The 13712-nt window shown below is 39.9% G+C and overlaps 1 protein-coding gene across 2 annotated transcripts; it reads right to left on the reverse strand.

Moving 5' to 3' along the window:
- Positions 1 to 285: 285 nt before the first annotated feature.
- On the reverse strand, positions 286 to 11790 carry LOC127075672 (GPI mannosyltransferase 1). 2 transcript variants are annotated; one of them, XM_051017122.1, is made up of 5 exons: positions 11342 to 11790; positions 9885 to 10067; positions 3422 to 3471; positions 935 to 1348; positions 286 to 843 (listed from the first exon to the last, which is right to left on the reverse strand). In XM_051017122.1, exons 1-5 carry the CDS (start codon positions 11610 to 11612, stop codon positions 529 to 531), a joined length of 1233 nt encoding a protein of 410 aa, XP_050873079.1. In that variant the 5' UTR covers positions 11613 to 11790; the 3' UTR covers positions 286 to 528. The 2 variants fall into 2 exon arrangements, with proteins under 2 accessions (XP_050873079.1, XP_050873078.1); XM_051017121.1 differs by lacking the exon at positions 3422 to 3471 and having other exon boundaries at positions 935 to 1467; positions 11342 to 11789.
- Between the last annotated feature and the right edge of the window lie 1922 nt (positions 11791 to 13712).

The raw sequence follows: 13712 nt of genomic DNA on the forward strand, positions 1-13712 counted from the left end.
ATAGCATATATAGAGAAGCTGGTTGGAATGCAAAGACAAACAGTTGGGAGTATGATTTCGGAAGCAAAGAATGAAGAAACCGAGATGCATGCAGCACAACATGGGCGTGGATCAGTGTCATCCACGCACGCACAGGAAATGTGCAGGTTACTTGATTCAATTCCTTGATTCAATTCTCAAGAATGGTCAATTTAGAGAATGTTTGGCTTCTGGGTGTCAGGCAGTTGTAGAATCTTCTACTGGTTCTATTTTGTGAATGCCTTATTTACTATTTTCATGTGCAGATAAAAATAAATTCGTTGCTTAAAGATTATGCACTACAAAAAAAAGTATAAAGTGTTACAAAACAATAATATATTGATTCACCTATTGTTCACTTTCAGAAAACAGCACAAGTTTTAACATAATCATCGGTTGCTGTAGCAGTGACCTTGCATAATTAACCCTCCAAAACTGAAGCGCGACAAGGGCGATGTGGAACAATGGTTAGGGTGAAAATAGAAACTTGTCTGCAATAGTCACAGTTACTCACTCGAGCTTAGCTGTATGTTTGGAGTGGGTATACTCTAAAGCTTTGAAAACAGATGAATATTTATGTTGACGAATAATCATGACCAGGATGAATATGTTGGCTGCAAGAAACATTAAGCCTGCCACCCAAAGCTGTAAGAAGACATTTTTACCCTTGAACTCGAGAAGGTAGCCCCACATTAACCAGTGGGTCTGAGCTCCGATCCACAGAAGAATGCAAGACAATCCACCCCATTTTAGCTTCATTTTACTCCAAGGGAGTATTAGAGGCAACAAGCTAAAGAACCAAACAAAGTACTGTGCAGTAATCACCTGCAAGAAACCAGAAATCAGATGCGTAGTCCAAAGGATTTCCGCTAAAATATGAGGAAATGTGTAGATTATTCAATTTTACTTAACAAACCTTATTGAAGGCAACAAATGATACAGTCTGCACAAATAGGCAAAATGGCAAATCCTGTGCAAAGCTGAAAATAAGAACCAGCTGAACCAAAAACTGTGGCAAAAAGGAGACAAGCTTTTCCACCACCGAGATATTGTGTCCATAATGAAGATATATGTGATAGAAATAGATTGAGAAGTTATGCCTTGGATCGGTACGAGTAAGATGGTACAGTAGTGCCTCATGTAGAAAATCCCAACCATATAAGCAGAAGAACAGACCAGTACAAAAGAGAAAAACTGATCCTGAAACCAGTCCAAATATCACCCTGTTCCAAGTGAATATGCTTTTCAATAAATTAAGTAGGGTAAAGCAGCCATTCAGGTCTTCGAGTCTCTCTTTCTGAACAGCACTCCAATTCCTTAGGACGGGTTTCTGACCAGATGGGAAGAAGTTCGGATCAAGAACCAGGATTATAGGAATAGAATAAATTATAGGATAAATCCTGAAATGGACAACAAGTCCATACCAAATTGCTGACTGTAACACATTACCTGCAAACCAGGGGGAATAAGAAGGAAAATGGGACAGAAAAAAAGAGAATACCATCAAAGCAACAAGATATATGCAAATATCTAATATTTTACATCTTTTAAGAAAAATGTTTCCTTTGACATGTCAATCAACAGCAAGACTAAGAATCAAATGAAAGACCCAAACGTAATCTTATTCGCAAATTGATATTAATAATAGAAAACAAATTTGAAAGAGAGGTAAAAGGCATTCTGCTTTACCCCCTATTTAAAAAATATTTCTGTTTTCAGTCGCGAATGCTTGGTAAAAAACACTGAAAAATTATTTTGGATCTTTTACAGAATGACAATTAAAAAGTGGGATTTTGATAAACATTTTAAAAAATGACAATTAGACCAGGAAAGTTGGAGTTTTGGGTTATGCGGGAGAATGTTGAGAGGTAGGATCCGCAGAGGATGGAATATCAGGACCAACACGACAACCTTCAAGCATGAAAACAATGCCGGACATCGTTGATCGATCAAGAGGGTCTGGTGCTGTGCAAAGCAATCCAACTTTCACACCTAGTAAAAACTCTTCCCACTCGGATGATTCTGGGTCCAACTCAAGTAAACCAGGTTCTAATAGCTCTGTTATTTGACCCCTCTGAAGTTGTTTTTTCACCCACTTCACTATGTCTTCATCCTAGGTGAACATTACTGGTCTCTTTCCTGTTAGGAGTTCCAACAACACAATGCCAAAGCTGTAAACATCAGACTCTTTCGTGACTTCGCTGATTAAGATTGCTTCTGGCAAAACGTAACCTAAAGTGCCAACTGAAGATGAACTGGAGGCTGCTTCTCCTTGAGTTGCTACTGTTAGTCTTTCTAACTCGAAATCTGATAAATGGGCTTCGAAATCTGCGTCAAATAGAACGTTTTGAGGTTTCACGTCGCCATGGACCATTGAGGATTGGTGAATGAAGGCTAATCCACGGGCAATTCCTAGATTCCTAGTGAAACGAGGTGTCGCATTGGCCAATTTAGAACATGGCCATCTTGGTGAGAAGCCTCTTGGAGGAGAGTTGCAAGATTTCCGTTGGGCATGTATTCATAGGCCAAGAGTCACATATCTGGTGATCCTGCATAATAACCTCTGAGAACAGTTATATTTCTGTGCTTTATTTTGCCTAGCGATTCGGCTTCTTTTCGGTACATGTTCTCATCCAATGATCCATCAGGGAGCCTGCAAATGGAAAGGACCATTCCATCATTGTAACAGGCCTTGAATACTAATCCATATCTTGTTCTGCTTAGTACATTTCCTTCGTCAGACTGTCTCGTTGCTTCAATTGTTTCCGCAAGTGTAATTTTGGTGTTGAACATCACCAGTTTTGGCCACCATTTTCACTGCTACCACGACCTCCACTTGCTCTTGCAGGGCATCTTTTCTTCTCTCCAGAAACCCTTTCTTTGTGCTTCTTGCGCCATCTCCATAAGCTGATGATGTAAAAACAGCAAAAAAAGGACTAATATGCAAGCTCCTGTTGCAATGATGATAATCAACAAAAAAAAGAAGGAACTTCTCCGGCAAAGTCACTGCCTTAAAATCAACAACACTGAGGGACCCACATTTCTTGATTTCCACCGGAATGACATCAGTAAATGAATTATTAGCCATCTTCATCTCTGTCAAAGCAGCAAGATTTCCTATATATGGCAGAACGTCACTGGAAAGTGCATTGCTGGAAAGGTCAAGCACTGACATCCTGGTTATATTGGTTAACCACAAAGGAAACGTGCCTCTTTTGCTATTATGTTGAATATCCAAAACCTGAAGAAGACTAAAACACATGTTGGTCTCGAGCCCAACGAAACCCGTGATACCATTAAATCCAAGTTGAACTATCCGCAGAGACGGTGCGTGCAACGAAACATTGCAGAAAATGGAAGCAGGAATGGAACCAGTAAGATTGTGCTGAGAAAGAGAAATCACCTGAAGATTCGGAAGCGCCGACAGAAGCACGCCGCCGAGTACATTTCCTTCTGCGCTCAAATGGATGAGCGAAGAGCAATTAGCAAGTGCAGAAGGTAAGGTTCCTCCAAGGATGTTAGGGTCAAGCCAGAGATATTGCAGTATCGGAAGCTCCCCAAACGTCACCGGAATCTCACCGGAGAACTCATTGTATGATAGAAACAATAATAATAATAATAATTTACCGTTACCAGGACAATTAATTCATCATGCCTCTAGTGGTCCCAGAGTTTGGAAAGTTTGGAAAGTATATTCTAGAAGGGGTAAAACAGGGATTTGAGGCTGAGTTAGTTAGCAATCATGAGGTGGCATGAAAAAGGGGAGCAGGGCGTTTACGGAATATAAGGAACAGTAAGTGGGAGAGAATAATCATCTCTGGATTTGGCAGTTAGATCTAGGGAGAATGAATAGATCCTATAGGAGCGTAGCTCTTGACCCATGTTGGGATTGATACTTTCTATTCTCTGTACTATTTCCATTTACCATCTATAAAGCTTCCTTTTCTCCTCTTTCTCATAACCTTTTTACTGTTATATTGCTTATTGTTCTGTTAGTTCATAACAAACTGGTCCGACCTACCGGATTATCACTCCCGGAACCAGTGAATGCCCCCGAAGAAGGTTAGGATGGATGCGAAGGTAGCGGCGTTAGAAGGAGAGATGTCGGAGGTGAAGTCGACATTGATAGACGTTCAGAATGCGGTGAAGACTAGCCATGAGAGTCTCATGGCCATGTTTGAACGGTGTCTAGGGAAGACGATACTGGAAGAAGAAGGTAGTGCGAATGGGAAGGGGAGATCCTCCGGATCTGGGTTTCACAACCTCAGTCGTGATGCATTGACAGAGTTTCGTCAATCCGTCAAAAAAGTAGAGCTTCCGTCCTTCACCGGCGAAGATCCCGCTGGGTGGATTTCACGCGCTGAAGTGTATTTCCGTGTTCAGGGGACGCTACCGGAGTTGAAAGTGAGTCTAGCTCAGTTATGTATGGAGGGAGCTACGATTCATTTCTTCAATTCTCTGGTCGGAGAAGATGAAGATTTGTCGTGGGAGAAGTTGAAGGAATCACTGTTGGCCAGATATGGTGATCACGGCGACGGTGACGTATATGAACAATTAACAGGGCTTAAACAGAATGGGACGGTGGAAGAATATATCACCGAAGTTGAATATCTCATGGCTCAGATTCCGAAATTGACTGACAAGCAATTTTTGGGGTATTTTCTTCATGGGTTGAAGGCGGAGATTAGAGGACGAGTTCGCAGCTTCGTAGCCATGGGGGAAATGAGTCGCGCGAGGTTGTTACAGGTGACGCGTGCAGTAGAGAAGGAGATCTATGGAGAAAATGGATCGTCCAGTAATAGAGGGCCCAGATTTGGAAGCGGGTCACACCGACCCGGAACTCATGGAGCGGGTCGAGGAAATTCAGATTGGGTTTTAGTGAAGAATAGAGAAGGTGGAGTGAATGGGGGTTCTAAAAGCAATCCTATTGGGCTTAGAGATGAAAGAGCGGCCCATGGAGATAAGAGAAGGAATGGGCCTCGTGATCGTGGGTTTCAACACTTATCATATCAGGAATTGATGGATAGAAAACAGAAGGGGCTTTGCTTCAAATGTAAGGGGCCGTTCTCTCCTACACATCAATGCCCCGATAAACACCTTCGGATCCTTCTTGTTGACGACAGTGATACGGAGGAGCTAGAAGGCCAAGTTCTGGCGATCGAAGTGAATGAGGCGGAAGACAATGAGATGGGAGAGATGAGTCTGATGCATTTGGATCAGATGGCTAATCATACTCCCCAAGTTATACGTTTCCAAGGCGAGGTCAAAGGAGTTCCGGTGCTTGTGTTGGTAGACAGCGGGGCGACGCATAACTTCATTTCTCAGAAGTTGGTAAGCAAGATGGATTGGCCCATGGAGAAGAATTCACAAATGCGAATCAAGTTGGGTGATGGGTTCCAAACCATGACTCAAGGAGTTTGCAGAGGGGTGGAATTGAAGATTGGAGGATTCGGAATTCAAGCGGATATGCATCTGTTTGAGTTAGGGGGAATTGATGTTGTGTTGGGAATAGAGTGGTTGAACACGCTTGGAGATATGATTATGAATTGGAAGAAACAACTCATGAGTTTTTGGAGTAATAAAGAGTGGGTGACATTACAGGGCTTAGGGAGCACCAAAGAATCCATGGTGGCTCTGCAGAGTATTTTGGAGAAGCCTAAGCGAGGGAGAGAGAGGAAGTTAGGGAGTAAAGAGAAAGAGGAAAGTGCAGCACAAGAGGGCCATTTGTCTCAACTACAGAAGGAAAGGTTGGATCAGTTATTACACAATTTTTTTTCGGTGTTCGAAGAGCCTAAGGGGCTACCTCCAATCAGAGACAAGGAACATGCCATTAAGCTAGTCGAAGGAACAAGTCCGGTGAATGTAAGGCCCTATAGATATCCTCATCATCACAAAGATGAGATTGAGAAACAAATCAAAGAGATGCTGGCTACAGGAATAATCAGGAACAGCACAAGCTCTTTCTCTAGTCCGGTAATATTGGTGAAGAAGAAGGACAGTTCGTGGCGAATGTGCATAGATTACAGAGCCCTAAACAAAGTAACCATCCCTGACAAATTCCCAATACCTGTTATAGAAGAGTTGTTAGACGAGCTGCATGGTGCTAGATTTTTTTCTAAATTAGATTTAAAATCGGGTTATCATCAAGTAAGGGTCAAAGAAGACGATGTATACAAGACAGCCTTTCGTACTCATGAGGGACACTATGAATTCCTCGTAATGCCATTTGGCCTTATGAATGCACCCTCCACATTCCAAAGCCTCATGAATGAAGTGTTTAAACCCATGCTTAGAAAATACGTGTTGGTCTTCTTCGATGATATCTTAGTATACAATGCTGATTGGGAGTCCCATTTGCAACATTTACAAACTGTGTTGCAAGTTTTAGAGGACAATGGATTAGTAGCCAACAAGAAAAAGTGCCTGTTTGCTCAGAAATCCATTGAATATTTGGGGCATGTCATATCCCAAGAGGGAGTAGCTGTGGATCCTAATAAGGTAGTCAGTGTGACCCAATGGCCTACACCTAAGAATGTGAAGGGAGTGAGAGGTTTCTTAGGGCTGACTGGATACTACAGAAAATTTATCAAACAATATGGCAGGATAGCTAAACCGTTAACGGAGTTAACAAAAAAAGAAGGGTTTAAGTGGGGAGATGAATCTCAAAGAGCTTTTGAAGAATTGAAAGTGAAACTCACTACTGCACCTGTCTTGGCTCTACCTGATTTTAGTAAGCCATTTGTAATTGAGTGTGATGCCTCTGGTAGTGGTATAGGGGCAATTCTATTGCAAGACAAACGACCGATAGCTTACTTTAGTAAGGCGTTGGGAGTACGAAATCTGTCCAAGTCTGCATATGAGAAAGAGCTTATGGCATTGGGCTTGGCGATACAACATTGGAGACCCTATCTCATTGGCAGGAAATTTATTGTTTCCACTGACCAAAAAAGCTTGAAGCAACTATTGCAGCAGAGAATATCCACTGCCGAGCAGCAAAACTGGGCTGCAAAACTACTTGGTTATGACTTTGAGGTTGTTTATAAGCAAGGCAAATTGAATAGAGGAGCAGATGCTTTGTCCAGAATGCACGAAGGAATGGAGTTGAGGAGTATTACCTCTTTTCTGCAGTGGGATCAGACACAATTAATGAAGGAGGAGGTGCAGAATGATGAGGAATTACAGAAAATAATAGCTGAAATATCACACGATCCAATTTCCAGACCTGGATATGTCTACAAACAGGGAGTTTTAATGTATGATGGGAGACTAGTCCTTTCAAGACATTCGGCCATGATTCCTACACTATTGAAAGAGTTCCATAGTACTCCACAAGGAGGGCACTCGGGTTTCTACAAGACATATAGGAGGCTGGCGGCAAATGTATACTGGGTGGGAATGAAGGGAGCAGTGCAGGAATTTGTAAGAAGTTGTGATGTTTGTCAAAGGCAAAAATATTTAGCATCTTCACCAGGGGGCTTGCTGCAGCCCCTGCCTATCCCTGAACGCATTTGGGAAGACATTTCTATGGATTTCATCACCGGCTTGCCGAAATCCAAGGGGTATGAAGCCATCTTTGTAGTAGTGGACAGGTTGTCTAAATATTGTCACTTTATCCCTCTTAAACATCCATATACTGCTAGAAGTTTGGCTGAGATTTTTAGTAAGGAAGTAGTCAAGTTGCATGGGATACCCATGTCTATAGTGAGTGATAGAGATCCCATTTTCATGAGTAATTTTTGGAGAGAATTGTTTAAGGCCCAGGGAACTCAACTCAAGATGAGCTCGTCCTACCACCCGGAGTCCGATGGCCAAACAGAGGTAGTTAACCGGTGTTTAGAGACGTACCTTAGATGCTTCATCTCTGATCAGCCCAAGACTTGGATGTTATGGCTACACTGGGCTGAATACTGGTTCAATACGTCATTTCACACTACGACCAAGTACACCCCTTTTGAACTAGTCTATGGTAGACCTCCTCCTGTGATGAGTAGATGGGTTCAAGGGGAGACAAGGGTTGAGGCAGTACAGAGAGATTTAGTAGAAAGGGATGAGGCAATCAGACAGTTGAGAAGCCATTTGCTCAGAGCACAAGATAGAATGAAGGCTCAGGCTGATAAGAAGAGAAGTGATAGGAGTTCTGAAGTAGGAGAATGGGTCTTTGTAAAGTTGAGAGCACATAGGCAAAATTCTGTGGTTACCAGAATTAATGCTAAACTTGCTGCTAGATACTATGGACCTTACCCTATTACGGAGAGAATCGGAGCTGTCGCCTACAAATTGAGATTACCAACTAGTTCCCGAGTTCATCCCGTGTTTCATGTATCATTATTAAAAAAAGCGGTGGGCCAATACCATGAGAATGAAGAGCTGCCAGACCTTATGGCGAACGAGCAGGAAGAGGAGTTTGAACCTGAAACTGTGCTGGCTGTGAGGAGGGTACAGAAGCAGGGAGAAGAGGTGAAACAACTACTTATCCATTGGAAGGGGAAGACCGCAGAGGAAGCTACTTGGGAGGATTATATCATGCTCAAAAGTCAATTTCCTCAATTCAACCTTGAGGACAAGGTTGCAGCTGAAGAGGGGAGTATTGATAGAAACAATAATAATAATAATAATTTACCGTTACCAGGACAATTAATTCATCATGCCTCTAGTGGTCCCAGAGTTTGGAAAGTATATTCTAGAAGGGGTAAAACGGGGATTTGAGGCTGAGTTAGTTAGCAATCATGAGGTGGCATGAAAAAGGGGAGCAGGGCGTTTACGGAATATAAGGAACAGTAAGTGGGAGAGAATAATCATCTCTGGATTTGGCAGTTAGATCTAGGGAGAATGAATAGGATACTCTAAAATCCTATAGGAGCGTAGCTCTTGGCCCATGTTGGGATTGATACTTTCTATTCTCTGTACTATTTCCATTTACCATCTATAAAGCTTCCTTTTCTCCTCTTTCTCATAACCTTTTTACTGTTATATTGCTTATTGTTCTGTTAGTTCATAACATTGTACGAGAGGTTGATAAGCTGAAGATGAGACAGATTAGCACAGTCCCCGGAACCTCGCCGGAGAAAGTGTTCGACAAAAGGTCAAGGTACTTGAGACTAAGAGGAAGCTCGCTCGGAACAGGTCCAGAGAGATGATTCTGTGCAACGTTGAGAATCTGAAGACTGGTGAGGTTTCCAATCTCCGGCGGAAGCTTACCAGAAAACGCATTGTCCTGCAAGAACAAGAACCTTAGAAGCTTACATTTCATGAGCGTCGAGAGAATACTTCCGTTGAAGAAATTCAAACGAAGGCTTATCTTCCTTAACATACGCAACTCAGAAAGACGTTCATTGAGTCTACCACCGAGTTGAAGACGAGGCAAACACAGCTCAGTAACTTGGTCATTATTGCAGGCAACGCCGCGCCAGTCACACGGCACTTCCGGCGAGGATGTATCCCAAACGTCAAGAGCTACGAGAGGATCATGGAGGTTGAGCTTAAACGATGTCAAGGCTTGGAACTCTGTAACGGCTACTGCGCTGCGATCGGCGTAGGATAAGAACGGTGGGCAGAGTACCAAAATGAGAAGAAACGCATGCATAGTTTAGGAGAGAAGTGAAACAGAGAAGTGTAGTGATGAAGATTATTATTGCGTGCTATGGTTAGCATTTAGAAGCGTACATTAGCATAGTGCAGAGTGAATAAGAAGAGAGAGTAGCGTAAATGTGCGCCAGTGTGCGTATTTTCCAGATTATGCAAATAAATTCTCTGTTCTTAAGGTAGAAAACTCTAATTTGTGATTTATGTGTTTTGTCAATTTCAACATTACTATTATAAGTTAACAACGGCATCAATTTATTCTAATACAAATGGCAGAACCATACCTTTCATAAGACAGACAATAATCCACAATATCATGGCAGAAACAATGGGTTCACAGTTCCCGCGTGTCCCAATGGTGAACGTAAATGGATTAAAAAGCCATGCCATGACAGAGTAGTTGCAGAGGTTTTCTGGAACCTTCTGCAGCTTTAGAATGTAATAGATGAAATATCCCACAAGTATATCTGCATTTAAGAAACAACAGACATTTGCTTAGGTGTGATCAATAGAATTTCATTCAGCGAAGACATATAATATTCATGGTCTAACAACACGAACACGTTAATTTAAATGTATTAGAACCAAGCACTTAGGGCCAAGAGTCTTGGCCACTGATTGTAAGGCCAACCCTAGGACACGCTGGGGACGACATGGCGCTCTAAGGTTTGACTTGTGGCGGTGTCAAAAAGTGTTCGGTCAACAACAGTGACACACACAGAGACAAGTGATTAGTCCTTGGTTGAACTTGAAAGCATTGAGATACATTGGATCTTAGATAAAAAAGAGAGAAAAAAACACATTGCAGAGGGACAAAATGAACCCTAAAATCACCCAATAACAGAAATTTCTTAATACTCCAACTCTCACCTGCAACACTTCTGAATTTTGTAACTTCTACTAGAAGATGGAGCAATATTTTGTTTTTTTTCCTTTTTCATTATTTAGGTTTTGATAGAAAGAACATTCTAATACAAAAAAGAACTACATAAGACCAAATTGATCGGTACCAAAATTATACACGGATTTGCCTCAACTAAAATGCAGAGTACACTTTCGTAAAGTATGGTTATTTATGACTCGATAGCATCTAACGAGAACCCGGTAAAATAGAGGACATCAATGATCCCCAAACAAATTAACTGTTAAATGGACTCAAATCCGAATCCTCTCCAACCGATCTTCGGCATTTCTATCTTCTCCAAATCCCTTTCTTTCTCTCTAACATGTAGCCTCTCTATCACCCTCCTAACTCCCAATCCCTGGCTATTGTCCACACCGTTTTTCTCTCTAAAGTACATACCTCACCTAGGAGAATCAAAATTCTATGTAAAAAAAAATACACATAATCACTTCCAAAAAAAAAAAAAAAACATTTAACCTACCTCCACACATGCTCTTGCAAACCAACACTTGGAAGTTGGAATGCCTTTGTACAAACCGGTGGCACTTCAGTTATCACAAAAGTACTTATATAGTTAAGCTATTTTTATACTACAAAATGTAAACTATCTTCATAAACTTGATAGAACCTATTGAAACAAGTTGAAAACATTGCATAGACATGTCATAAGCTATTCTCACACATAAGCTCCCAAACACACTGACTAGTGATTATGTAGGTAGATAAGCTCAAATTCATTCCTCAATTCAAACCCTAAAATCAAATATCTTCAAATAGGTAAAACTAAACATAAATTGAAATGTGCATAGAAACAAGATCTGAGAACATTATAGATACCTGCAGAAGAGAAGAGAAACTTTCCCCAAGAGCGATGAAGAAAGGAATTAGGAAGAAGAAGAAAAGCGAGTAAAGGAGAATAACGGTAGGTGGTTCTGTTGTAAGGAGAATAACCAGAAGCGACTAGAGAAGCGGCATCAGAAAAAACGATGTAATCAACATCGGTGTATCTAACTTCCATGTGAGAATCTTGCCATTCTCCGTAAAGGATTAAGATTACGCGGAAAATTGCAGAGAATGTGAGAAGGGAACGAATATCTAACCGTGTCATTGATTGGATTGAAGGTGGCGAGTGTTTGGATTTTAATAGAGATACTCCATCATCTTCTATCGAAATGGGAAGTTTTGGATGCGACTGATCAAGGAGTAGTGATCAGTGAAGGTTTAGATGTTGATATGGTGGAAGAGAAAGAAAGAGATTGATGCAATAAGGTACTCATAGTCAAGAATAAGGTTTAAAATGAATCGGGTCGACTAGAATTTGTCTTAATTTGTCTCGATTCGATAAAAATTGATTTAGTTCAAAATTTTATTTGAGTTCGTAAAAAAAATTTAACTCAAATTCGATTCATTATAAGGTGACAAATAATTTTATTTAAAAAATAATAATTTTTTGAATATTAAAATAAAATAAAAATTATATAATTGAAATTTATCTTTGTCTCAAAAATCTATTATTATAAAAACCTTACTAAAAAATGATATTTACTAATAGAGTCTCACAAATTCTAAGGAATAGTTCTTTATCCGGGAATGTGTTTCATCATTGAATGCTTTTAATCATTTTTGACTATTTTTTACTTTTGAGGTGGTAAAATCTTCTTAATAACTATATTACAAGCCAACTAATAATGTGGAACCACTATTCGTTTCCCCACTTTAGTACTTGAATCATTAGTCTTAACTTCATCTTCATCTTAAGTATCACTAATAGAAACCTCATTCTCAAATTGAGTATTCTCCATTATAGTTTGTGATTATTATCACTTCCATGTATTTTCATTTCACTTCTACAGCTAATAACCCTTTACACATTCAAGATAACCTTCATAACCCTGACATTAAACTTGTTTTGTTTAATATGTGCAAATGTCAAAGTTTTAAAAGTCTTCAAACTTGAGTAGTCTATTTATTTCCCACTCTAAGCCTCCATATGTTCCTTGAAAAACAGGCATATTGCTCTCTTCAAAATGGTTATATCCATGAGTTTAACTAAGATGTTTCTTTGAGGTGTGTGAATAACGGATTTATGTCTCTTATACCTTATTTCCTACAAACCTCATTAAACTGCTCTAAAACAAACTTCATGATATTGTCAGTTCTCGACACATTTAATTTAATTTCCACCTGATTTCCTATAAGAATATGTAATTCATTGAACTTTTCAAATGTGACTTTTTCTTATGTAGACCCATACTCTTCTAGAAAAACCATCAATAATAATGAGGAGATAGAAATCACTCACATAAGTTTTAACCCTTGTTGGACCACAAATACTTGAGTGAGCATACTCAAATGGTATATTAGACTTATGTACACCACTCTCAAACTCCACACTATGTTATTTTCCTATCACAAGATTCTATTTTATTCAATTTTTTACTTTATAGCAAACCTTATTTTGCTAGCTCAATCAAGCCTCTTTCATTTACATACCCCAATCTTGAATGTCATAGCTTGGTTTTTGTCATGAAAGTGATGACTAGCTAAAATTTTTAGACAAGTTTCTTATGTGGAATCATCTAAAATATTAACCCACGTGTTTTAGACCCTTTAATCATGATCAATGCACCGCGTAAAATTTTTAATACCCTGCATTCAATTATAGTACAATAGGCTAGATCATAAAATATGTTTATGGACAAAAAAATTTGCTTAAGCTTGGGAACATGACATGCATTGCATAGAATGAGCTCACAATCATTGAATATTTTAAGTCTAATCATACTGTAAGACCCCAATTTTGACCCTAAGACCCCTCATGCTATCTCATCATATACATTAGCATTGAGATCACAACTTGGCATCCTCCTTACCCCTCATTCATTGGGTTTGCATTGGGAGAGATCACTGAGCATATTTGATTGTATCATACTTCATTATTTACTAACCAAAACACCAAAAATATGTCAATGTATAGTTTTGTTGCTTTTGTAGGTAGTGTGTATGATCACTTATGCTCTATCATGCTTATATCTAGGGTTTGAGACCCTCAATTCAAGAATCTCAATCAAGAAATGGTTCACATTGAATCTAAGTATTATATATGGATCCCCATGTTCTTCACATGTTATTTTGATCAAGAAATCATCAAGAGTTTGGAGTTGGTTTGCCTTAGAAACCCTAATTCATCTGGGTATCTTGTGTGACT

Source organism: Lathyrus oleraceus, chromosome 4 (genome assembly GCF_024323335.1).
Source record: "Lathyrus oleraceus cultivar Zhongwan6 chromosome 4, CAAS_Psat_ZW6_1.0, whole genome shotgun sequence".
NCBI lineage: Eukaryota > Viridiplantae > Streptophyta > Magnoliopsida > Fabales > Fabaceae > Lathyrus > Lathyrus oleraceus.

What these genes read in the sequence shown, in the direction of transcription:
- LOC127075672 (XM_051017121.1), bottom strand. Translation starts at nt 11,612, where the DNA reads ATGACACGGTTAGATATTCGTTCCCTTCTCACATTCTCTGCAATTTTC. An exon ending in GTTTCTCTTCTCTTCTGCAG is followed by an intron (nt 10,068 to 11,341) that starts GTATCTATAATG and finishes TCTTAAATGCAG; the next exon opens with ATATACTTGTGGGATATTTC. An exon ending in CATTTGTTGCCTTCAATAAG is followed by an intron (nt 844 to 934) that starts GTTTGTTAAGTA and finishes GGTTTCTTGCAG; the next exon opens with GTGATTACTGCACAGTACTT.